The sequence below is a fragment of the Helicoverpa zea genome, chromosome 8 (assembly GCF_022581195.2).
Source record: "Helicoverpa zea isolate HzStark_Cry1AcR chromosome 8, ilHelZeax1.1, whole genome shotgun sequence".
NCBI classification, from domain to species: Eukaryota; Metazoa; Arthropoda; class Insecta; order Lepidoptera; family Noctuidae; genus Helicoverpa; species Helicoverpa zea.
Window position 1 is genome coordinate 13382566 of NC_061459.1, and position 26274 is coordinate 13408839.

The 26274-nt window shown below is 38.5% G+C and overlaps 1 protein-coding gene across 1 annotated transcript in view; it reads left to right on the forward strand.

Moving 5' to 3' along the window:
- Positions 1-651: 651 nt before the first annotated feature.
- LOC124632667 (phosphatidylcholine:ceramide cholinephosphotransferase 2-like) overlaps positions 652-26274 on the forward strand; it is an 89476-nt gene continuing 63853 nt past the window's right edge. The window contains exon 1 of the mRNA XM_047167599.1: positions 652-1011. Coding sequence (XP_047023555.1) covers positions 918-1011 — 94 coding nt within the window. The 5' untranslated portion in view covers positions 652-917. The remainder of the gene's footprint in view (positions 1012-26274) is intronic.

Sequence of the window (26274 nt, forward strand, 5' to 3'; positions counted from 1 at the left end):
GCATAATTAAAATCTTTAAATTCAACAACATTCCGGTGCGCGAACGCACACTCAGGAAATACCCATAAACCCTGTAAACGATACTTGGAAAAAAAAATCTTTTTTTTTAGTTTTGCTCTTCGATATTATCTGAGTGAAGTATAAGTCGTGGTGGCCTAGTGGGTAAAGAACCAACCTCTCGAGTATGAGGGTGTGGGTTCGATTCCAGTTCAGGCAAGTACCAATGCAACTTTTCTAAGTTTATATGTACTTTCTAAGTATATCTTGGACACCAATGGCTGATAAAAAGGTGAAGGAAAACATCTTGAGGAAACCTGGACTATAATAGTCTGAAATCACCAACCCGCATTGAGCAAGCGTGGTGATTAATGCTTAATCCTTCTCCGTTTGAGAGGAGGCCTGTGCCCAGCAGTGGGACGATAAAAAGGCTGTGTGTAAACCCACACTTTAAACAAGATGCGGGCATGTGGAAATAGCTCGATGTGAACGAGGAGTTTCCCGAGGAAGGAAATGTAGTGATCGTGTACAATGTCAGTGACAGACGAAATAGAGTGATCAGTGATTTGATGAGGTAGCGTGCGTGTCGCCGGGTGGCGTGCCGGTGCCGGCCGCGGGCGCCGCGCTCAGTGCCTCGCAGTGCCTTCCACACGACGCTCGTGCCTTACCTTACGTATCGACTCGCTCACTTTACTACTATCGCAACTTTTCCTTTTAGTCGCACACACAACTAGCTTGTACTTTGTGTTTGTTGAAAGTACTCGGTCTCGTGGTGAGTTGTGAACCGCGCGGTTCGTTGTTTACAAACAAACAGTGCGCTGTGTGGTCCGTGTCAGCTGTGTAGTGCAGTGCAGTGCGTGGCATGCGAGCCGGGGCTCCATGCGGGCCGGCCTGAGCCCGCGCTGGCCGCGCACGCTGACATGGCGCGCTCGCCGCGGAGGATCTCGGCGCACCGCCGCAGCCGCAGCCGCTCCCGGGAGCTGACCCGCCTGAAGACGCAACTCAATGGGAAAGGTACGTTTCCCGCTATTTGTATTACGTATCGCTGTTTGATAGAGCGCGATAATAGTTTATTATCATAATAAAACAACCTGTTTGTAGCTGGTAAATACAATATCTGATCTGCGATCTGATAACTGAAATGTCTCCTGAAGTAACGACATATTTATTGTTATCGCTAGTATTTTCATGTGGCGCCATAAAACAACTCATAAACAGTTTCACAAATAATATTCACCTTTAAAATAAGAGACGTTGACTTCGTGTTCACGTGTGAACTGTTGGGAAATATACTTATATTTTTTTTAATCCAATGACATTGCGATCGTGGGCTGATATACAGATGTGACTATGAATATATTGTCAGCACATGTTTGTCAAACTGTACCTAAGCAATCGAGGAGTTCCTAAGAAAATAAAAACAAGCTCATTAAAAATATCGGTGCGACTCTACTGTGGCGAAGTAAACGAGATCGTAAATTTTAATTGCTTCACACATTCGGTATGTAAGTAGATAGTTGCAATACATTGGCACGTGTAAACAGTTTGCGATTTAACGGACAAATCCCGCTGAATGGTCGCGTAGTGCCGCGTCTCATTGACGGGCTGTGCACTCCATTGATATAGAAATCCGTAAAAGGCGCTGTAGTATTGGAATTTCGAAACAGGTGAACACACAGGCTCGCCGTCGTCTCTCTCTGTAGTGGTGTGCTCTACGTGTAAGCAAGTTATCGTAACAAGTTGTAAACCGAAGTGGGCAGTCCTGCTCAACCGGCCCTGGCCACGACTCTCGGCGGGAATTAGCGTGGTACTTACTTACTAGATAGTTGTATTGACAGCCAGTTCTCCCACATAACCAACCTTCACAACATCACAATTAAACGCAACTTACATCTTACGTATCTCGCGCGTTTTCACTTACCACGACCTATACCTAACATTAATATTTTCGGGACTTCCCCGATTAAGCTGCGTATAGCCACAGAAATGTCATAAATTACTTGACGTACATAGGTAAGTAAAACCTACGTAGTGATAAAGCCTGCCAGGTGTGCTCAGGAGGATCGTTTTATTATGCAGTCGGTGATAAGATTATTAACAGTTATGGCATAAACAGGTAATTTTACAGTTTTATTGTTCGATAGCTCCATCGAATAATATCTGGGTACTGATAGTTGAGATTATCATACCTATGTATATTGCGTTTAACAACTCTTCGTCGAGTGCATTTTGTTCTAAATTGATTATCAAATACTTTCGTGAGTCAACTGCAAATGAATATTATGAATTCTAATTCATAATATGTACGTACAGCTAAACATATCGAAAACAAACAATAACATTTTCCTCTACCATATTATGAAGGCAATTAATTGCAAAATAAGTTGTATTATGCTTGAGTTAATTAGTGTTGCCTAACTGAATTTTGGATGATAATGTAGTGTTACTGCCGTAGCCGCAACCAACTGACATACATTAGTCAAGAGTTTCCTTTAACATTGGAATTTTTTTTTAAACCAATACTTAGTCATTTTCTCTTCATTTACCTAATATTGCAGTTCCGAACACGTTAGTGACCTGAAATAAAAGCACCAAGGAATTTGTGTGTTTTTAATGGAATGAAAATAAAAAGAAAGGACCATGAGTCAAATTGGGCTCATTGTCCAACAGAGTTATAGCATACGCCGTTGTGAAGGTTTTTGTTTGTACTAAAATTGTTACTATGGGCACTACCTTCAATTCCATGGCAAAAAAAAGATACGCACCTAAATAGGTTTACATATTACGTAGGTACATTCTGGTTAACAGAAACGAAATGGGTCGAGATGCCATCGCTCAGTATTACTGCTCGTGTCTAACAGGTAGACGCTCAGTAGGAAGTTGTGCTCATATCATTTCAATAATATGGTATCTAGGGTGAGGCAGGCACTCACAATTTAATCCACTGGCAGGATATTTAGACGACATTATTATTGATATTGATTGAAATGTTAACAAAAATAATTTTAACTGTTAGCAGCTGTTTTATTTTTTATGTATACATTAAACCTGGAATTAAAACTAGTTAAAGGTGTTCAATAACAAAACCTACACTGCCATAACAGCACTACTTTTTGCAGAATATTAGTTTATGGTGGTCGGAGAAAAATATTTATAGCAAAATAACCCCATGGATTCTTCGCAAAAATGAGTTTAAATCTTTATATTTAGTGCTTTACAAGTATATTCAAAGTGGTCTCATCTCTGTTGGTGGGTGAGCCCAGGCTTCATACATTTTTGCCCATGGTCCTTTATTTAAAGTACCAGATATCACAAATAAACTCCATTTATTTATTTTATTTGCACTTTCTGCACCACCCAAAGTTAGACGAAAAAACGCCTAAGGCATTACATTCCGCCGTTGTACAATGTGCAAAAAGTATTTGAAAAAAAAAATTGTAATCATTTTGTTGCGAGTTTATTGTTTATTCTAAAATACGTTTATACAGATACATAGGTAGGCATAAAGCCAGTTACCAGACAGGTATCAATATCCGTCATGTATGATGTACTTATTGGTGTTGGACATCGCGAGTCCAGCCACGTCAAGCAGACACATTTAGATAATTGCTTTTAGATAGCTGCGTTTATTATTACAATATATTTTGATCAAACACCTGTTTCTTAATCATATACTTAACAGTAAAACGATAATGGAAGATTTGTCTCAAAATATTGTCTTTTATAAACTGCCTGATAAAAAGTCAGACATGGTTAAGTCTTAATGTTATTTGTGAGAGGACGGGAGATAAAAGAGCATGGAAGAAGAAAACATGCTGCACCGATCCCAAATAAAAATGGCATAACTGATAATTGGTAATGTTTTAGCCCTAATAACATGCCTGTCAAAATTCGTCGCACTTATTGGTATAACTAGAACCGAAACTACAAAAAATATGAAAGTAGATAAGCTCTAAAAATCTACGAACCCTATACAACCTACAAGAGCGAATTTTCTTTTACGATAAACCCTGAACCTCACTCCCCGCAATTTTCACGTAACATTGTCTATGTAATAGTGCTGGGTAGTTTCAGGAGCGGCGGCTAGCATGACATTAGCAAAGGTAAAGGTGTCAAGGCAGCGACGCCTCGTAAACTTGCCGCACGCAACGCGCAAACTTGCTCCAATGACCGACCAGCCGGGGGTTCGCGATTCCTGCCTACGGCTACGATAGTATTATTAAAAGTAGATTATGTCAAACTATTACACAATTATTAGGTTAGGTTCCTTAGCCGAAACAAATAGGGAAATATTACAATTTAACATTTTTATTTTCATAATACTCTCACTTCGAAGTTTTTCTTTCTGAAACTCTTAGTCTAAAACCTGAAAAAGTATGAACTCGGTTGCGAGAAGTGGTTCTTCCGGTAATTGTAATAATTCATTAAAACTACTAAGTTTTTCGCGTTAAGCACTATGCTAGGCTGTAGCCTGATTTATATTATGTCATGCAGTGAAAACAGCACAGTCTAGCCATCAGCTAGGCTTGTCTCTCCCTCGGGCCCCGTGGTCTGTACGACACAAATTAGGTAACAGCGTGACTAAATACTAGAACTCACTGCAACCTTGTGGACAATTCATCGATTACATCACACATACCACATTGTTAGACCTTACAATAAGTGAGTTTGCGAATTTTAAATGCTACAAATTACTAAAAGTTACTACACACTGCCATAGATAACAAGGGAACTATTGAAGTATTAATAAATATTCGAACTATTGCATTTCCGAAGCGGCTCTTTGGAAAACAGGGACGATAATTCTTATCTACTCTACAGATATGAAAATTGGGTACTGATAATGACTTTTCCTTGTATAGGTATGTACATTTTGTTTTGGTGTCAAAACAATTAATTATAACAGGGCCTAAGCGTGAACAGTTTAATCCTTTTTATTTGTTTTTTTTGTTTAATTTATCCTTTTGAACAAACAATATTAAAAACTTCAACAGTTTCTCAAGCACGTAACTTTTGTCATCATACCAAGTTCGTACAAACCCCAATATTGACAAATAAATTACCAAAACAAGTGAATTTGTAAACAAACGTACAGGTAAGCTGTTGTTACAAGTTGTTCCACAGCTGACTCCGCGGGGAACGGATTAATGACGCGCGACACGCGTGTACTGCGAGACTTACACGATACTTTACCTAGGCCCACCAATTACTTACTATCTACTTATGTTTCATTTTACAGGTGTATTTAATTACTATCTACACATACAAGGTTACTTTTAATTCGATTTACAATGACGAGCAGGTGCTGATAGAAGGCCATATCTTATTTTATTTTTATAAAGCTTGTGGCGTCACATTGATTATATTATATACTTTTCGCCATTCAATAACTTATCTTTCTGGAAGCTCCTGCAGCTCTCCCCCTGTATATGAGACGTAAAATTGTTCAGTTGCGAGTTTCAATACAATGTATTCCCCTCTGAAACGGTTACAAGCGGCAGTTTTGCGGTTAGTGTGTGCCTACTTCTGATAAAGCTAAATAATCGCGAAATTTACCTGGTTTTTAGGTATTTTTGGCTCGATTCAATAATACAAACCCATAACAAGTAATTATTTGCATCTAAATTGGGACTATCACTTTAATAGCACAATAAATAGTACACATATTACATTTACAGGACCTACCTATACTAACATAGCTGATGAAATACCTAGGTAGTTTAATAAATGAATTTTCTACCTATAACATTGGTATGTATTTAAGTTAACTGCCTCGTTGGTCTAGCTGTCGCAAGTGCGGCTGCTGAGCACGAGGTCTCGGGTTCGATTCCCGAGTCGGGCCGAAATCGCTTTGTGGGTTTTAGAAGACTTTCACATAGCAGCCCGGAGCCTGGAAGGTGGTGATTGATACACCCGTGCATCGGAGAGCACGTAAATGTCGGTCCTGCGCCTGATCTCTTTCCGGTCGTGTCGGATTGCCGTCCCATCGGGCTATGAGAGTTAAGGAATAGTGAGTGCACCTGTGTCTGCGCAAATGCTCGTGCACTATAATATGTCCTGCGCAGTTGGCTAATCTCCTTACATGAGAACAGCCGCCGTAGCCGATAATCGGCTAGGAGAACATCATCATCATGTATTTAAGTTTTCATATTTATAAACATACTATTTGCAGTATAAATTACAGTGCATCTGCAGGTGCTCGAAATGCAATAGTTACGTACAAGTAGGTAAATAGACTGTTATCAGCAGAGAGTCACAAGCCGTCTGTTGTCTCAGCCTTACCTATCTTACGAGTTTGTTCTTTCTTTTATTGCTGACAACGTGGCGGATTTTACGCTTATAAATATTATTACGAAAGCAGTCGCTGATTACTAACGAACGAATTTCCCCACGATACTATTTATGAAGAAAATTCTCTACATCTTATGTTTCCATCCTTATTTCTATCGTTATTTTATCATTTGCTGTCTTAATTGCGGGTTACTTCCCCCTTTTATTCTTGGTAGGAACATATTGTACGCACGCATAGAAAGCAAGAACCTCAGTTGAGGAACTGAACTGACTGTTTTATCTAAATGTGTTACATACATGAGACACATAGTGTCTTGTCATCATGTTATGTTACAACTTGGGGATTAGATAACACGCAGTTATGTGAAAGTGAAAGAAAACAACTGACAATGTTCCCACAACTTGTAACTTTACTGATGAAACACCCCTCCTTACAGACAGTTAAATTAAAGCTATTAAGAATCAACCACAATAATTTAAACCTAAGTGGGAGTCAGGTATTGTGCTGGGAATATTAATGTTCATCGCGCATTATTGTGGTTAACTACAACACCTGGTTTAAACGCGATAAAACTTGAGATTGTCTTATTTGTCTTATCGCCTGTAACAAAGCCGATGCATCCGATGATCAGTGAGTCAGCTGCGGAAACTTGATTGTATACAATGAAATCTTCATCTTTCTGATACATTTACTTTCCTATTTTAACCTTCAACGCATCGACATTCAACCATAGAAATCCAAAAAATATCTATGGATGCAGTAATTTCCATACCTTAGCATCTCCCTCTATGAGACTTAAGTAATATTATTATAGGTAAATTATTTTCTTGTTATAAATATCAATTTTCCCTCAATGATGTCACGTGTTGACTGAAGAAATGCAATACTTAATTAAATGATGAATGACGATGTACATGAAGCATGCTATTATCCTGTAGCCGACATTCAAATTGAATGGCACTAATAACATGATTCATGTAACCACAACTCTCGAGTGCAGTAAACTACAGTTACACATTGATATTACCAGTAATAATTAAATGTGCAATGAATAGCAACGTCATTACGTTTCGTATCAACTGCAAACAACCAGGTTTCATGTCGTTTCATCACTTTGGTGTGAAAAGTACAACTGTTGCCATTTCTTATCATTCGTCATCTAGTGTCTATTGTTATCTTATCACAAGAACAGCGCATCATTGCGTCTGCCTGTCCGTCTGGTCAGTCGCTTTCTCCAACACATGTAGAGATAGCACACGTAGGTACCAAGTATCTACATCACTCGGGCCTTTATCACACGCATCTCTGGCTATTGTGCAATTTTCTCGGATGTCTGGTTTCTCAATCTTGTGATAAGTAGGAATCACTATCTCTCTCAGAGGAATCAATGATGAAATGAGTTCTAATAAAAAATATCTGAAGATATCACACATGTTATTGATAAGGAAGTTAATACCTCTATCTGTTGGTTCACTTTGTTATGTTTCCTTTATCCCTGACATGACTGGCTAAAAACATGTTATTTTTTACCCGTCATGACTGTGTTCTTACCACAATGTATGAGTAGTTATTGATTATTTGGTAACAACAAATATAGTTTTTATTCAATAAACGTTTACCCCAAATAAACCTCCCTTGCGGATGTAATTAGACACTTGCATTAACACACTTTCAAATGATAAACAGTGGAAATTGGAGCAAGGTAGCCATTTCGGGGCAGTCTTTTATAAATTTTCATGCTGTTATTTTGGCTATTCTACAATACATTGTCTCAATAACACCCACTAGCGAACAACCCGGAAATCTATCAATATCTATATTTATCAAATCTAGAAAACATAGCCTACACTTAGGTTTCAAAAACACATTACACCTAAGAAAATAGTGAAAATAAGCGTGTTAAAAAGTTGTGTATTGAAACAATATGAGCGTATAAACACAAGCTGTAGTAAATCTGTCATGGCGGCAATATTCGCGAGTGACTCACGCGCACCTCCTGTACTTACCGCGTATTCGTTACATCACAGGTAACGAGATTTCAGGAAGTGAACGATATTTATTCATCCAAGTTTATTTTTGAAGGTGTTACAAAAATTCTCTGCGAATTATCAAGCGATTAAACTGCACTGAAAATCTGCTCTAAACATGGAATTTATATAGAACATTCTTACGGTGATTCAGCGTGTTACATTGTATTTTATAGTGGAAAATGTAACATTAGATTTAAGACGAATTAATGACGCCCATATACCCTACAGATATCCCATAAATTCACTCGTATTCCGAGCCAAAAGCTCACAAAATCTGCTATATTCAAATTAATCTTCAATAAAGTGTATCATTTCACCTTTTCTCAGTAGACCTGCTACGCAGACAAGTGATCATCAATTTCCTTCATCACACGTCACTATACTCCTTTTACATGTTATCATTTCATGGAAACTAATAAGCTAATGCTCTCAAACTGAAAGCAAGTTTAATCGAATAACCGTCAGTTAGGCGAAACAGTGTGTTTTCTAACCGCGGGCACCGGGCAGCTCACGGCGAGTTCAAACAGCGCCTGTCGTAAACAAACAGCTGAAAGTCTAAACAATTTACTCCGAACTACTTTCATGCTGCACTATAATACTACAGCTTATTGTAAACACTTTTAACGACGCGTTGTTTTTAACACGTGGCTTCAGGATCTAGATCTTATAAGTAGGTGATGCTGTCCTCTGCTGTGATAGGGTATAAGTCGTAGAACATTTTACAATACTGTAATTGATTTGACTAAAGTTACTTGAATTGATTGAACGTTCGCTTTTATAGGTAATTTGAATAATTATAAACTGTATAGATAATCCATTAGCAAGTGTAGCCAACTACTTAATCAAAGCTATTTAACTATATTACATAATTCCAGTGGATATTAGTTAAACTAAGAAATAAATGCTATTCTATTCTATTCTATTCTATTCTATTCTATTCTAACGTTCACCAGGTAAACTCTGATTCTTCTGATTTTACTCAATTAACATTATTTCTATATCTGTTATCTTAATATTGTATGGGCACTCTACGTCACAATGCAATGGTGATAAAGTCTAATTCAGTTCAAAGTTATTGCAAGGCATGTCCAAACAATATTTCTGCGTATCAATAGGCAGCTGCGATTGCTATACAAAGAAACTAAATAGGTTCTACGCAGATTTTATCTTATTTTATGACTGTGTATCGAATCATAGTAATCGTATCGAGCTGCTTGAAGCTGCGGGTACAGATTTATGAGTCTTTTAACTTTTGTTGTACCGGTTCAAGGGCATCATAAAAAATATCTATGTATGTATAGTGAGAATATGAGGTTCTTTAAAGACCGCAGAGATTACCTTATTACCTTAAAAGTTACCTATACCATGTTATGTTACCTTACCAACCTATGTGTAGTCTAGACGAAGAACTCAAAATCTTTCCATCACGAATCATTTGTTGTACCACAGGATCAAAATCCACATTGCAGTGTCCTCAGCAGGTGGTCATCTGGGGTAATCCCATGCGTGTGCACTTGCACTAAGTGGGTCAAGGCTGCGCGCGCGCCGGCAGGGACGCGGCGCACCTGGCGCCAGTGACGTGACGAGATGCTGGACTTATTAGCTTATCGTTCTGCGAGGCTTGTTAGACGTCATTTCATAATAAACAAACATCGAAGTCATTTAGATATAAGAAGTAAATATCGGTTCGGCTTGTCGGTGTTTGAGTTATTAATGCTGATTTAATAATTCGCGTAATGTTTTGCTGGACTCTGGTCACAATCCCGCGTACGATCAAACAAAGCTACAAAATAAAAAGTACCTATCCCATTTATTTCATCAGAAACTGAACATCAGCTGTTCAAACTATGAACAGACACTGAGCCGCAGTAAATAGTATAACAATTATTTTTTCCTTTCGACATTAGTAAAATTTTTATTCTACAAAGTTTATTTTTGATAATAAATTTGTAAGGTTAATTTCCATAGATCGCTTGTCTGGTTATTGACCCTGTGGTCGCGTGTCGCAGCTCACTGCAAGTCCTTAAGGTGACGTCTCACCACAGCTCAGTAATACTTCAGCGACCTGCCAATTCAGGCGAAGGCCGCCATACATCCAGATTTAATCATGCGTGGCCCAGACGGCACGAGCACCGCTCTCCAATACACATGCAAACACCCACTGTAAGGTCATGAACATAGAGTCCACAATACCTTGTCGTGATACCGCATAATATAGTCTGCACACTGGAAGAATTTATGCTTTGCAAAGCAACGTTTTATAAGCAATAAAACAATTGTAAAGTAAGTGTAGTGAAGCGTTTTCTTTGACTTTGTAATGATTGTGTACACAGAGGTGGTCATCAGCGGTCAGGGGCACTTTGCTGTCTATGATTCGTAGCTTTACCTTTAAAATGTATCATCGCCGGGTTTTTACTGTCCTAAAAAGTAGATCATCATATTATTTATTACTGACAATGGTGATTAACTATGGACTTTTTCTGGCCCCTGTTTTCACCTATCACCACCGGTTACTAGATAGTTACTTACTCATCTTACTTATCACACATGCGTACAGTAGGAATAAGAATGTAAGCTCATAACACCAGTCTATCAATGAGGAACATGAGAGGCGCCACATTCCACGCGTGGATTGAACCTCAGTTAAGTAAACACCGTGGGGAGTTATGACGCGGTACTACGTGGGATTAACTGCTAACTTTGATCCCTGCACTAGCAGATTTATTGCAGTAAACAATACAGTATTGTCGGCACAATAGTGTGCACTGCTCTGATATCTTTCACGTGTATTTGCGCTTTATTTAATCCGCAGAATAATACTACTAAATGCTGTAGAGAATGTAGAAATACTATTCTATTCCTGGTATTCTTGTTTATAATTCCTGCGTAGGTTATTTTATTCAACAGTTGTTCTTTACAAGACCTTATTTTTTATTTTGTTTCAAACATTCTTGAAAAACAAACACGTAAGTAGCCGTTACGTAGTTTAACCAGAAAGAGTTAAAACAAAGCTTTCCGAGTTCCGATCCCTACTTACCTACATATTGAAGTGATTCAAGAGACAAGTCACTAACGCACTAATTGTCCCCCAATTAACATTCTTAAGACTTTAATTCTAATCCAATCAACGTCGTCCCCACTTTCTCAAGAACAGCTGTGAGCAGTCAAACGAGTCTGACGACAGTCTGAATGCGTCTGACATTGACACAGAACGAGCTAGATCGAGTTACCTTTGAAGACGATGAGTCTAGACTGGTGTTTGTCTAGTTTTTAATCTAGTTAATACAATTATTTACAGCCCAGTTAACTAACTGGAAGCAAGCGGATGTGAGGGGAACAAGACTGGCAGATCTCGCATAAAAGAAGTTTTTATTAGGCAACAAAAGTAGTTTAATCCACACTTTTTGCAATAATTGTTGAACAAAAGTTTTTTCTACTAAGTTAGCTTTATCCATTCAATTTTATAGATCAGTTTTTATATATCGCGTAAGATAGATGGGACAATGAAAGATAAACGAACAAACAGACAGATGTAATGGATAATTTCCAATGATTACACACAAACAATGCGCGCTACTAATAAATCGAGTAAATAAATCTATTGGGTGCGCGTGCGCCGGAACTCAACCGAAGAATTCTGTAAATGGCAGATGATGATGATGACGTCTTTTATCATAATTACCTACTTATCAAATCCTACTTATATAAATTGAAGGATAAGATCTGCAATGCAAAAAAATTCTGTATCCTGAAAAGTCACAAGTTTCTTTCCTTCAGTCTCGGCAAAATCAGATGCTAAAACCCTTTCGATCATTCAAGCTTTGTCTTGACTACATTTTAAACACTATCATCAAGTTTTCCCTAAAACAATAGGTTCTTGACAGTCCACTTATCCAGTGACGTGTGACCCTCAAAATTAAATGGACAAGACATTAGCGCGCACCTATTATACTGAATACATCGTTAACGGTCACGGGCGGGGCCAGTTATTTACTCGTTATTTATCATCACAGATCGTAACGAGCACATTACTCCACATATATCGATATTTCGTAACTTCCACAGAACGTTTAAACTTGTACGCACTTCGAATACTCTAAAGATTACGATATGGACTCGTCTGCCTGTCTGTCTGTTATATTTCACGGTTGAAATGGCGTACAGAATTTTTCAGATTCTTATTTGGCGTAATGGCATGTTGGTAGAAGAAAAATTAAATAAACTCAATCAAGTTTCAAGCTATCAATAATGTACATTTCCTCTTAGCTGTCATAGTTTTCACGTGCACACATCGCTAATGTGGACTTACACAAAGTTTCAGCTTTACAGCTGTTTCCCCCGGCCTTGTCCGTCAGACTGACGGCTGACCCGCTGCGTACACAATGCCGATCATCCGACAGTGTGTTACCCACAACAATGGATTTGAAGGACTGACTAGTAATCGACAATTATGAATTATGATTATGGCTATGGTAGTTTTCCGTGGAACATTATTTTAGGAGTAAGCCGCGCACCATCACGGATTTCGTAGCAGTAAGCGGATTGATAGGGTTTGTGCACTTTGAATAATATTATGTCGCTTTATCGCCAACTTAATAGGTACCGCGGTGCAGTGTGTGAATCACCTTAGCAAACACGAAATAGTTATTGGGTTTTTCTTCATATCAGGCTCGGCGGGTGGATTTGTGCACGGATGGCAATATGCTCGTCTCGTGGCATGAAGCTTAACTATACGTGTGTGTTACCAAAATGTGGGTGTTAGAAAACACGCTCGTTGATATACTGTAACAACATGATCTGTAGATTTCCGCAAACAAATGGTTTCGGAAAAATTGTGGAAATTGTTACCAGCAAAATGTTCAAGTTTTGGAAAATCATTTCAAATTTTCCTACATAGTTTGCTACCCAAAGTAATAGGAATTAAGATTAAGCATTCGCAGGTTATCTTTTTAACAGAATTTCATGATTATTGCAGCGCAGTCAATAGCCGCGTGAACTAGTTTCTAGCTGTCACTCACCATACTTACATTACTTATTTAGTTAACTATTCGCACAGTTTGGAGCATGTTGTTGATATTACCTAGTGTAATATTCACATTAGCTTCGTAGGAATCGCTAATAGCTTCAACTAAATTGAATACTTTGCTTAAATTTTTAATCTTCAATTTTGAAACTTGCAGAACATTATGGGTACCTGCATTTATGCTATTAGGAACCTTGAAAGCTTCACACGGTCAAAGAATCAAAGCAAACATATAAACATTGAAGTACATTTACAAGAAGAACTATAAAAGAAAGCCCATACATCTTTGTGAAAGACATTTAGTACAGTGTAGACGGCAATAAACACAATTTGTGGCTGAGTAAGTACTCGGCCGGCATAGATTCTCATTATGAGGCGAACTAGCTCAGTGTCGGCGCGGCCTTGACCCGCGGGAGTGCCGGACAGCGGGCCGGACGGCCGGCGCGGCTGCCGGTAACTGCCCGCTTCCGACTGCACGATATACATGTCCTACGAGCCTGGTTCACTTGTTGCGTCAGACACGTAATGCAAGCTGTGGAACAATCAAACTGGTGATGCATCGACTGCTAAGTTATCCTCAATTAGATATTGAATTGGAAATCTGTATTGTGATTTGTTTTTCTTGATAAAAGCTGCCTTCTTGAGGTTTAGTGGCAAACATTAGATCTTTTTGTTTGGAGGAGTAGATGTCAATATTTAGGGGTAATCTGTTGTTCCTTATATTCTTTCTACCTGTTGTACAGCTCCTGGTGATCTGCTTACAATTCCAAAGAAAACAAGTGTCGATGTCGCAATCAACGCCATTCTCCAAACACACTGGCGTTTGTTTATTTACCACAAATATCGGATACCTTGACATTGTTGGAGTCGAAACAATGCTCACTTTTATTTTTACGTTCATTAACATTTTTCAGTAATCTGATGACAAAGTGCTGTCTGTCTTTTGCGTAAGAACATCTTTCTAGTACAAGTAAGTATAGTCGGGATTGGCAGACGCTTTCACGTGGACAGTCGGAACATAAGCTGACATACGCTTTATCTTCACAACTTTTGTTTTGTTAAAAGGACTTGTTGAATGTCTCTCCGCAGCAGTTTAACTAGATGCTGAGATAAACTTTACAAACTGAAACCCAAAACGGTATAATCTCTACTCTCTACGGGAAAAACCTATGAAGTAAAATTTTGTTGCTAATTTCGTGCCAAAAGTCAAAAGGATCCCAAATAATATAATATATTACCTGTGGGCTTAACATTTAGGTATTTCATAAGACTGGATGATCGCGTGGTATCGTGCGGCACGTCTCTGCGTCAGGCCGCGCCCTGAAGCTCTCGCGCTCATATTTCACGAGACTTACAGCGTTTTTTCACGCAACTCCATCTATTAGGGCACAACACTGAAATATTGTGAGGTAACCGCCACTTAATTAATAGTCCATTATGTCAATTACACCGCCATACAAATGATCCAATAAATTATCGTAAATACGTCACATAAATACTGGACTTACTAATGAAATTGATCATTTCTGTTAATTGTGAGTTATTGGGGTATCGTTTAGGGAGATTAGTGACATTGGAGCACGCTAATGTCAAGGTACACCGTGACCTAGACCTGTAATTAATACTATAAAAAAATAACTATTGAAATTATAACTCTGTACCAACAAGTATGATTTACAAACATCTGTCATGTTCTATGGCAATGGATGTTCTTTCCCAGGGCTCTCTTATGACAATGACAGTTTGTTTTCTGTGGGTTTAGTGTAGGGATCTCGTGCACTTACAGTGGATGATTGTGCATGCAGGTCAGCTGTGACAAGCTGCCTTGTACGTGCCGCGCCGTGATCTACTAAACTGCTCCCAATATGGCGCTCAACGAAGCCTTGTCGAATTTATATCTGCCTAATGATTAGTAATCGATACTTGTGAATCATCCCTATACCTACTTCTAATAAGGTTCACGAAATTAAACACTTAGTACTTTCATTAGGTACGGTACGAAAAATGTATGACTGTTCATAATTTTCAAGTGCTGATCATACATTTAAGGATTTTATAATTTTGTACAGCCGGTGTCATGTTGAAAGAATTGAATATTGTTTCGACCAACCGAGAGAGAAAGTTATAACAAACTATCCATGTCCGCTCTAGAATAACCAATAGTTACCCACAGCAACGTGAACTTTAATCCTATTAATGTTTCGCTTGTTACCTTGTAATGCGTGAATAATTTCAGTTAATTTAGTAAGTAACCGAGTGCTCGCTGATGGCTTTATAAGGCACTGTGCTAGACGGACTAGTGGAGGCCGCGATTTGTTTACCATCGTGTAGGTCTTAGCCGAGTAACCTGTGTACACAGTCATGTGTGGCCTCACAAACCTTTTGTTTGGCTTACATTATGTCGTGACTTTGAATTTGTCGTGTGGAAACATACAAAATTGAAAATAACTGGCAGAACTTCCGAAAGGATTTAATATTTTGTCTCATGAGCTCATCGATGTCAAGCGTCGTATGAGCCATAATTTTCTTCATAAGTATCTTGCATACAAGGGTTGATTCGTATTGCTCCTAGTTACTAACGGTTTGTGATTTGAATGTATTCGAGCAGGATATTTTATCTAATGTATTGCCTGCAGCATAAAGTCGTACAATTGCTATATTGAAAATGATATACCTAGTTACATTTATTAATAAAATCTCATTGGCATACTGACCATAATAGTGGTAATCCTGGGCGCAGTGACCTCCGCGTTGCGTGCCGGCGTCCACATTTACATACGAGCACTCATATACTATGAGTACATAACACGCCTATGTATTACGCAACTCGGGGATGCCGCTGTGGCACGCGAACAATAACACATCAGATTTGAACACATATGAACATTTATTACTTATACTATTGAGCCTTTGATTTGGAAGACCTCAGATTGTCGACCACTGTCGACAACGTTTCCGCGACCCATGAACAAGTTCTTGTGTTGACTTCAGCTAAGCGATCTGTAGAGTTGAATACCCTCCGGTATAATGGACTGTGGAATTAATACAAACTGCACACATTACCTATGTCAAATGAAACACAGTTTATGACTAACCATATGTCCCTTAGTTAACTTATAATAAATGCGCAATGATCGACTAAATTGTAAAGGAGCAAATGTTTCCACTAAATATACATTTATCTAACTGAGCAAAATCGGAACAATTTCACGGTGAACCATAAAACACATAATGTTTTCGTAAACCGATCGCATCACAAAGCGTCGGTTACACGTGGCCTGACTGGCGGCGCTCGATCAAATTAATGTAGGGCTCCACGAAACCGCCGCACCTACCATTACTTAAATTATGTAATCATTCCAATTATATCGCGCTGAAACAACTGTCACATTACACCTAGTTTCGCCCCATTTTCGCGAACTAGTTTTGTTTTATTTCGGTTATTTTGAGCGGTATTGTACTAGGATTGTCATCGTGGGCTCGCACAATACGTAGGCATTTAGTCTGACCTATTAAGAGTTCGAATGCTTCTCCGATAGTTGCTTTTCCCACCATTATAAATGCGCGAAAGTAGACTGAACATATCTATAGATCTACATCTAATTGAAACAGTGGCATATGTGCATGATCTGTCTCAATAATAAACAGGCTCTGTCTGAAATCTGATAAAGCTCGTTAATGACGTAAACAGCTTAGGTGGGCGCGTCTCGGTAAGATTGACTCGTCACTTGTGACAGTTCACAAATATATTGTTGAGTGGTGAGGGCAGCTATAATCTTTGCGAGGAGTTAGAGGATCACTGATAATCAGATAAGAGCTAGACACCTGTTGGATTACAATGCAAGGCTGCTGGTGACGCTGATGACAATGTGAACAATGTTAGGCACTACCCATATATAAAAAATTGATGACTAACGATTAGTGGGATTATTATTAGATAGATCATGATCAGTAAAAGTTTATGAATAGATACACTGAGTAGATGATGTGTTGCAAGTGGTCACTAAAACTCATAGAATAAAACACAAGCTTTTCTACGAATTCCACAAAATTATTCGACATCTTCATTATCCAAGATGGGTTAGTTCTTCTCGAATTACGTATGTTCTATATTGACGATTATATTGTTAAGGCTTAACAGCCTTGCACTCCTAATGTGAACTCATGTAGGCGCAAGGTTACAGCCAGATAGAGTTTCTAGATTTACCTGATATTATTCTCGTCAAACAAACAAAGCCTTCTATATTTACCTGTAATGACGTAATATAAACAAAAACAATGACTAAAACCACAATTTCCTGAAACTTTAAATTATTATTTATTTTTAAAACTACTAAATATGTAGTTAACATTTTATTTTAAGTCTAATTGCGATAATACAGGGAGATAAAAACGTGTTCCGCAATTTCAGAGGTAACGAGCCTGTCAGTCTGTCAGTGGCATTGAATTGTTGCAAAACCGCAGATTAAGAAAGGATAGTGCGTACCGTGTAAGCAATCTCTCGATATTACCTGACCGCTTAAGAAAACAAACGAAAGTTTTTGTTTTAATTTTTTTTTTGGTTTAACGATCTCTCTGTGGGTTACAAATAGCAATGAAACTTAGTAGATGCTACCGCGAATTTAAACTCCTATCTATGGGTATGTCAAAACCCAGCAGTTACCTAACTTATGGCAGTGTTCTTCTATCCAAACAGACGATTGAATTTATAAAACAATACTTAAGTACATAACTTAATCGTGTAATATTGTGTATAATGTTTTCCTTGTTTTTTGCTTATCATAAGCACCAGAGAAACACTCGGTGGATTGACATTGCATTTTTTTATAATCAGCCATGACACTTTATTTACGAAAATTTTATTTTACAACTTATATGATAGCCAATGCACTCCTATATTTGGTAAACAATATTACTTATACCAATGAAGTGCATCTCCAACAAGTCAATCGCGGTCAAGGGAGCTCACTATGCGCGCACGCCGCCTGTACTCGCCGTACTCGGGAACGCACGAAGTGGTCGGTGCAGTCCGAGTCACGTGCCGCCGCCATCACTACACTTGTGAAAGTTTACATCACGTTTTTTGAGTCCCCAGCATCTGTTCACATTCTCTATTTATGTAATTAATTAAAACTTCATGAGTGGCTTGTTCAGGGAATGTGAGGAAGACGCAACCATTCGGAAATTGACTGATAGGTCTGTATTCTACAAATTAAGACCTAGAGTACTTAAAACTCTTGAAAAACTATGTAATTCGTTAATATTAAATGAGAGTGAGTATCCGTTGTTACTGCTTTAATAGTTTTATCAAAGCACTTCAAAGTGATTGATATGTCCCAAAACAAAATGGAAACACAACAATGTGTGTTGTTCGTGCCATCATTCGTATTCCTAGTCCTACATTTGAATGAGTAACGGTCTAAACCGACGCTCGACCGGTGCCACTTTGGTGCGTTACAGAATATAGTCAGAGAAACAGAAGGTCTACTCCACATCGTGCATTTAATAAAAATATTTAGGAATTAGGGTATCCTCATTCTTGTCAATCTAATCCAGCAATATTTATTTCTGAAGAAAATACAAATATTTTCAGATTTGCACGTAACATTTACAAGTGAGCTGCTATCAGTAAGGGTTTTGACAATAGTACTTCTGTTTATAGTTTTAGGGCGCGATGCGCGGGCGCCGGTCGCCTACACTTTCGCCGCGCGGTCACGGTCAGCGTGCGGTGACGTAACGCCGACATTCGTATACAACTGCTGTGTTTTTGTTTTATTATAAAACGGACGGAACCACCTGACTTAGCCACAGGTTTGTCTTTGTGTAACAGTGGATTTAAGAAATGAGACTTGCATATTGTCAAAGGACTGTATAGGTATTGTTCGTTATAATATGACGTCGTACCTAGGCCTCTCAACGGTCCTGTGGCCGTTGCAGTGCATCTGTCTGTAGCTATTACAGAAGTTTATGTTCCGTACTGTCTTATCTTAAACACCACTTCGGAACTGTTATTATATCATCTCTCTGCAACAAGATTGGAATAATATCGAAGTCGGTTTATGCATTCCAGATGTTACCAAAAATTCAATGTTATTTATGCGACGTTAACCTGTGAAGTCGTCCAGCTGCGACCTTCAAACATTTCCTTATTGATACCGCACACGTAGGAGCACTCATTTTCGGAGAACTCTTTGTAGATGTTCACCCACCTGTGTTATGTCTGAGAATAATAACTTAAAACATTCCGGCGTTTAATCACTCCGCTAAACAATTTGACCCCCAAACATTCGTGGAAATTATTGTGCTCGAGCGGAATGCGCTAATTAACGAATTCCCATTGATCACACAATAGCGATGATTAACGCGTGACATGTACAAGCAATATAATTGAACTAATTAGTGAATTATCGACTGCTGGAGGCGCTGGGTGTTGACAGTGCCGTACATTAGGAGTTAGGAGCGAGGCATTACCGAACTCGCTCACGCATCTATTTCGGTTCACGTTTGCTTGTGAATCGATCGTTTTTGACCTTATAAATAATGTGGCAACGTGCGTCCATTGAATACCAACTAAATATAACAATGACATTTTGTATATATTTTGTGGGTTGTCCTCCTTCGCTTTGATGTCCAATGTTACTAATCGTTTCAGAAACTTCCTGACATAAATATGAAGATACCACAAGGTGTACTTTATGCTCCTGATTAAAAAATAGCCATTCAAAATAAAATTCTTTGTTAAATCGCAACAAATTGATAGATTATCACATCTAGGATAGCTTAGGGCTTTGTCAAAACTTGTAAACTCCTTCAACGTACAGGATACTTTTTAATTAATATTCGAATCTATCCGTCGTTTATGGTCATGGAAAACTAGAAAATAACAGATGTTCATTAGCAAGTACACAACGTATACAGAAGCTATTAGCCATAAGACAATGGGACATTGTTACCCGCGTCACGTCGCACTGAGGAAGCTCATGGATGTAAGGTCAATGGGCGTCTGTCGTGGAAGACATAGCGACACGTCGTGATGTTGCTCTAGTTTCTCTGACGTGAGGACAACTGGGAACCGGGAGTATGGGACAGATTCGATGGGGTTGACGGGGATGATGTGCAAATTAGATAACCTCACGTACAATGGCACTTGTACTTTTGTATGTGTCTTTCTTGATAGACTGTGAGATGTTTATGATAAAATATTGACATGAATGAACCATGACGAGCTGTGATTGAATCTGTTCTGCTTCTTGGTAGACACTATCTCGATATACAATGCAATAGATTAGTAACGTTAGTGACTGTATTAAATCGTGCTCACGTCAACGCACTCCGCTGCAGGTTGCAGATTGCCGGATCAAAGGAATCAACTATAAATAAATAAGTACATACTAAATCGCATGTTATCACTTATCACCTGCGATAGTGTCAGTATTGAGATGTAGGTAAATGGATATGATAAATAAACATCGTAGATCACGAGGTGCGCCGGAATACCTTATTTGTTTAGTACATACGCCGAGAAGAACAAATTGCTGAAGGATTAGGTCAAAATATAACATAGGAAAACTATATTGGACTTACGTACGCCATTGCTGTACATCAGTGGTTCTTAACCGGTGGTCCGCGGACCACTGGTGGTCCTTGGAGGCATTCCAAGTGGTCCGCGAAGCTTAGCTTCGCGACGTTGCTATACGTTATCTAACTTAATTTTTATCGACGTATATCGGGTGTGTCTTACCTAGTCCCCCCGTTCATGAAAATGTATGTTTGGGCTACATTTTACGTAATTTTGGTTTTGAGTTTTAAAAAATAATTAAAATTTCGCGCTCGCTTCGCTCGCGTATTCAGAAACGATATGCCCTTATTTTGGCATTTGTCAACAAACAAAAAGTTAAGTACGTTTGGGCTAAATTTTACGTAATATTTGGTTTAAGTCCGATAAAATTTCGCGCTCGCTTCGCTCGCCTATTCAGAAACTATATGCCCTTATTTTGGCATTTGTCAACAAACAAAAATAAAGTACGTTTGGGCAAAATTTTACGTAACTGTTTTAACTCCGATAAAAATTTCGACCTCGCTTCGCTCGCGTATTCGAAAACTAGATATTATGCCCTTATTTTTGCATTTGTCAACAGACCAAAAATATTTGGTTTAGGTCCGATAAAAATTTCGCGCTCGCTTCGCTCGCGCTTTTGGAAACTGCATAGGCAAGTTTTTCACACAACTGCCGACATGCGTTTAGCTTTGAGTATAACTGACCCAAAAATTCAGTTTTTTTTTGATAAATAATAAAGAAATGAGTGCTAATTTAGGTAAACCGATGAGGTGGTCCCCGGCAAGACAAACTTTAGTTAAAGTGGTCCCTGATGTCAAAAAGGTTTAAGAACCACTGCTGTACATCGTATGACGTACTGTCTTAGTAGACCTTTACAAGAATAACAAAATCATTTTCATATTTCTAGTAGTTATTACATTTGGCGGCTAGCAATTACAAGATAATAAGAAATCCAAGTACACATGCGTGACTGGCATTCGAAATTCGTCTTAACCTTGTGTGAATTGAGAATATGAAACGTTAGGCAATCGCACTCAAATTGTAATTAGCGCTAATCTTCGATGAAATCTGAGACTACAGTTATTGTATGACGCGAGTCTCCAACCACCAGACTACTTGGTAGCTCCCGCTAGTGTCGGGTTACAATACTTACATTAGTGTTCTTTGTGTAATCACCAGCAATGAGCGGTGTGACTACATTCAATTCTAACTGGATTCTGCTGGCTGCAAAGCCGGTTCACTTCCATTCCATTCTCCCTAAAATGATCTGGTTTAGGTACCTCAGGAAACATTGCTGCATCAGGCTAAAATGGTTTTTGGATTTTGGAGGGAGTATCAGAACACTCCCTCACGCTGCATCCACTGGGTCATTTGATGATTTCCCAATAAAAAAAATAAAAAGGACCCAGGTGGAACAGGGGGAAAGAGCTAGCGCTTATTAGGTGGGTCTATTAGTGCATCTATTAGCCAAGTAGCTGTGTAAGCTATGTTCACTTAAGTGGGTGTGTCCGCGTTAACCGAGCTGTGACTATGATATTAGCCGTGTAATGCTAATTAGTCTGTTGTTGTTCTACATTATATGTACCTACTTATGTATTTTGATCTCTTCACGATGTTATTGTTCTCAAAGTCAAGCTTGAATAATTTACTTTACTCCTAAATGTGAAGATAAAGATAGGTATTCGTTCTATAGAACTGTAGGTACCCAATCACTGAACACTATTTTTAAATGTTTTTGTTTGTTATTCGCAAACAGCTTGTTTGCCTTGAAAGTGTCTCCATTCACATATTCACACGATATGATGGTGCGTTCTCACCATTCCTTTCTAATTATATTTCTGGGTTCGAATGCTCAGGAGGCGACGCGAATAAACTAGGCATTTATATCTTCATAATAGTAGGACGTACCTAAATAAATACCAGCTATCTACAAATTGCTCATCTGTTATCATTATGAGCGAGGCAACATTTGCGCTTCGACTGCCGGGAGGAAATCCTCAAAATGCCTGCTATTTATATATTTTATCAGATAAAACAGCGTTTAGTGTAATGTTGCATATATCCGCGTTGTATTGTGTTGGAAGGTCGTCATCCGTCGTGATCGATCAGCCAGATTCAATGGGCCACAGCATCCGACCACGAAATTATAATGTAGCTGATATTAATCTGTACACCGAGTGAGATAATACGCGTATCACAATTATTATCTTATCTCTTTATCTACATAATACAACAATTTGTATGAATACGTAATGATATTCATATAAATGGTTTTGTATTAACGTGGTGGAAATAATTTGTCTGATGATGACTTATGCCTATGATCATCATAATCAGTTCCTCTAGCGACCCGATACTGCGATCAAATTATGTTAATCTATGTAAACATTTAAAAATTTACGAATAAATCACATTTTAATGTAGTTATTATTATTTAACATTTTTTCAATCGCATTATCGTCCCTTTTGCCTCTATTTTGTAAAGTAGGTCTACCCAATCCCGCGTTTGCTTTTTCAATTCACACAAAATTTTAAAATATATACCTTTAAAAGATAAGAATAAAAGATTAAAATGTGATTTATTAGTAAATGTTGTGTTTTTCTTGTATTTTCGAATGATTTTCGATAGGATGAATATGCGATGCATTTAACGCTCGATCAAACGAACATTCGATATTTTGAACACTCGATGTATTGACTGCGCGATGTATTGAATGTTCGATTTAATAACCATTCGATATTATGAATGTTCGAGTATTTAGAATTTCGATTTATAGTGGTCGATCAATTGATATTCGATTATTTGTCATTCGATTTGGCATAGTACACCCGTTGTACATCATCACCGTCCCTCTTAATATGTTATTACCTAAGTACGGTATACTTTATTATGTTTGTCGAAAGAATCTTCACTTAAAGCAAATTGTGATACATACATATGTTGTCACGTTTAGCGTGTGGACGGTTTAGATTTTAAATTAAACCCCACATTGTGAACATAAAAATTTATTTCCAAGGTCGCGATTCGAATGCCCGTCAGCAAAATTAATTTTGTTATATGGAGGTAAAGCGCGCTAGCACTGTCCTGGCTTCACGTGGAGAGATGTCCGGTGATGACGCTCAGCCGAGGAGGCGCTTCAGGGTGGACGACCCGCAGATGGTGATGCAGTATGGTAGAGGGTAATCGGTGCACGGTGCCTCTCGGTGCCTGTCGACGTTCGGCCAACGGATCAGCCGTGGCCCGGAGTTTAAGCCGAACTTTGAACCCGAACTTTGGACCCTGGAATTTACATCCATTCAAATAAATGTCCATTTCTGATTGTCCTCCTCTGACTGTGTTTGCCGCGGAAGCAGGAAGCAGAAGCTCAGTGCGCTTAAGGCGAATGTGTGCAAATTCACAGTCAGAATCGGAGTTTACAGAGAACAGCTGAAATGTAATTTTTATATAAAATGTATAAAACATATAAAAAATAAGATGCAGGGATAAGCAAATGAAAAGAATAACCCTGACTGCTTATGATGATGAAAAAGGCTACAAATGATGCGACAATGTGCAAAGCAAGAAAAGATGAAATCTGCAAGTCATTTGCCAACGGTCACCCAATAGGTGGGTGGTAGCAATTACACGAATTGTTCAACACTTACCCAATACGGGGAGATGCACTGATTCTACAATATAGAGAATAAGTTAAACGAAGTTTGAAAAAATATGTTTTCAAAATTATAAAATAAAACCGTTAAGACCACGATTAACGTCACGCACTAAGGACTGGCAAAAGTGAGTACTTGTAAGGAGCGCGTGAACGTGTGTCTTCCGTGATGATATTTTAAAAATGGTCGAGTCGCTAAAGCAGCTAACCAACCTCACGGTACACGCCCGTGAATGAGTAGCGAACGAATCCGATTTGCATTGGTACAGCAGTCCAGGTAAAAGAATCGAAACCATATCACAATGACGTGAAGTCCAATTTGGTTTAACTTGCCGTTGCACCGATACAGATAATGACTACGTACTGTTTGTTTTTAAGTTTTGATTAAGTTACAATTTTTTTATTTCTAGACCCAAGTTGTTATAATAAATATGAATTTAAAAATACGTTAATCAGTTTAGTAAAAGAAATAAATAATACTTAATTAACGAAACAAATAATTGTACGCGTTTCTAAACGCAACCGTAGGTAGACATTACATTTATTTATTTATTTTTCTACCCACCTTATATTAATATTTTGATTAAAAACAAAAGGCAAGTATTTTAAAACGTTGACATTAACGTACAACGTTACAATGTATGTCGGTATGTATTGATATAATTCGACATACACCCACGGCCGTGGATCCCGCAATTTGTCTCCCGATGCAATTGGCGCGGCAATTGACTGCACTCGACTGATGTGTCACTGGCGGTCAATCACTTGATGCAGCCACATTATTGCACAACTTCAGACATAAATCTATATTGTGATCGAAAAGAAAAACGAAAAGATATAATATGATGGACGCTGAAGTTGATCGGTCTGTCTGTTGGCCGTTGCAGTGGAGATAAGGACGATGTGAATTTTCGTATGGATCTTCATAGATAGATGCTCTCCTAGAGAAGGACAAAATAGTTTTTATTGGGGACCCTCAAAGTGGTACCGAAAGTAAGAGTGCCAAAGCCTTGCATAGCAGCTCAATCATAACGCACTCAAGCTTGAATATAACTGAAGTTTTGTCTAGTTGAAATATTCAGATGCAAGGATTGCTTATTCAGGGACTAAAGTAGATAAACCTCTAAAGTGATCAGTTATGATCTGTAATCCTCAGATTTGCAATAATGTTGAAGTAACGTTACCTAGCTATTAGCAGTTCTCTCGATATTGTCAGAGGGTGGGTGCAACACGTGTAGCGCACACTTCACACAAGCCTTCAGTATTTACCAGCTTACAGTATTTGAGAGTGTCGTTACAGTGTATTTTTAAGCCGTACAAGTTTTCTACTGAAAGAAGGGGTTAGATCAATTTAGCATAGCATTTCAAGCTAAGCTAGACGACATAAGCAATCAAAACTGTTTGTAACTTTGAATTACAAACATTTACTTTTGCAAATATTTCTTGTTTATTACGAAAATTTTTAATAAATGTAATCTATTGAAACTATGCAATTTATCTCAAAAATCTAAATAATTGCAGAAAGCTACATTGTTCTATAAACCACTGGCATGCATAATCAACATACGTACATTTCATGCCATGGCCAGACTCTGAATATCGCAGTAATTAGCAGCGAGATGTCGTGCTCGGGCTGGACCCTCGTGCGCCCTCACATGCCCTCGGCGCGACCTCGCAGCACAGGCCTCACGCCGGCAGCTCGCGAGGTTTCGCAAATGTTACTC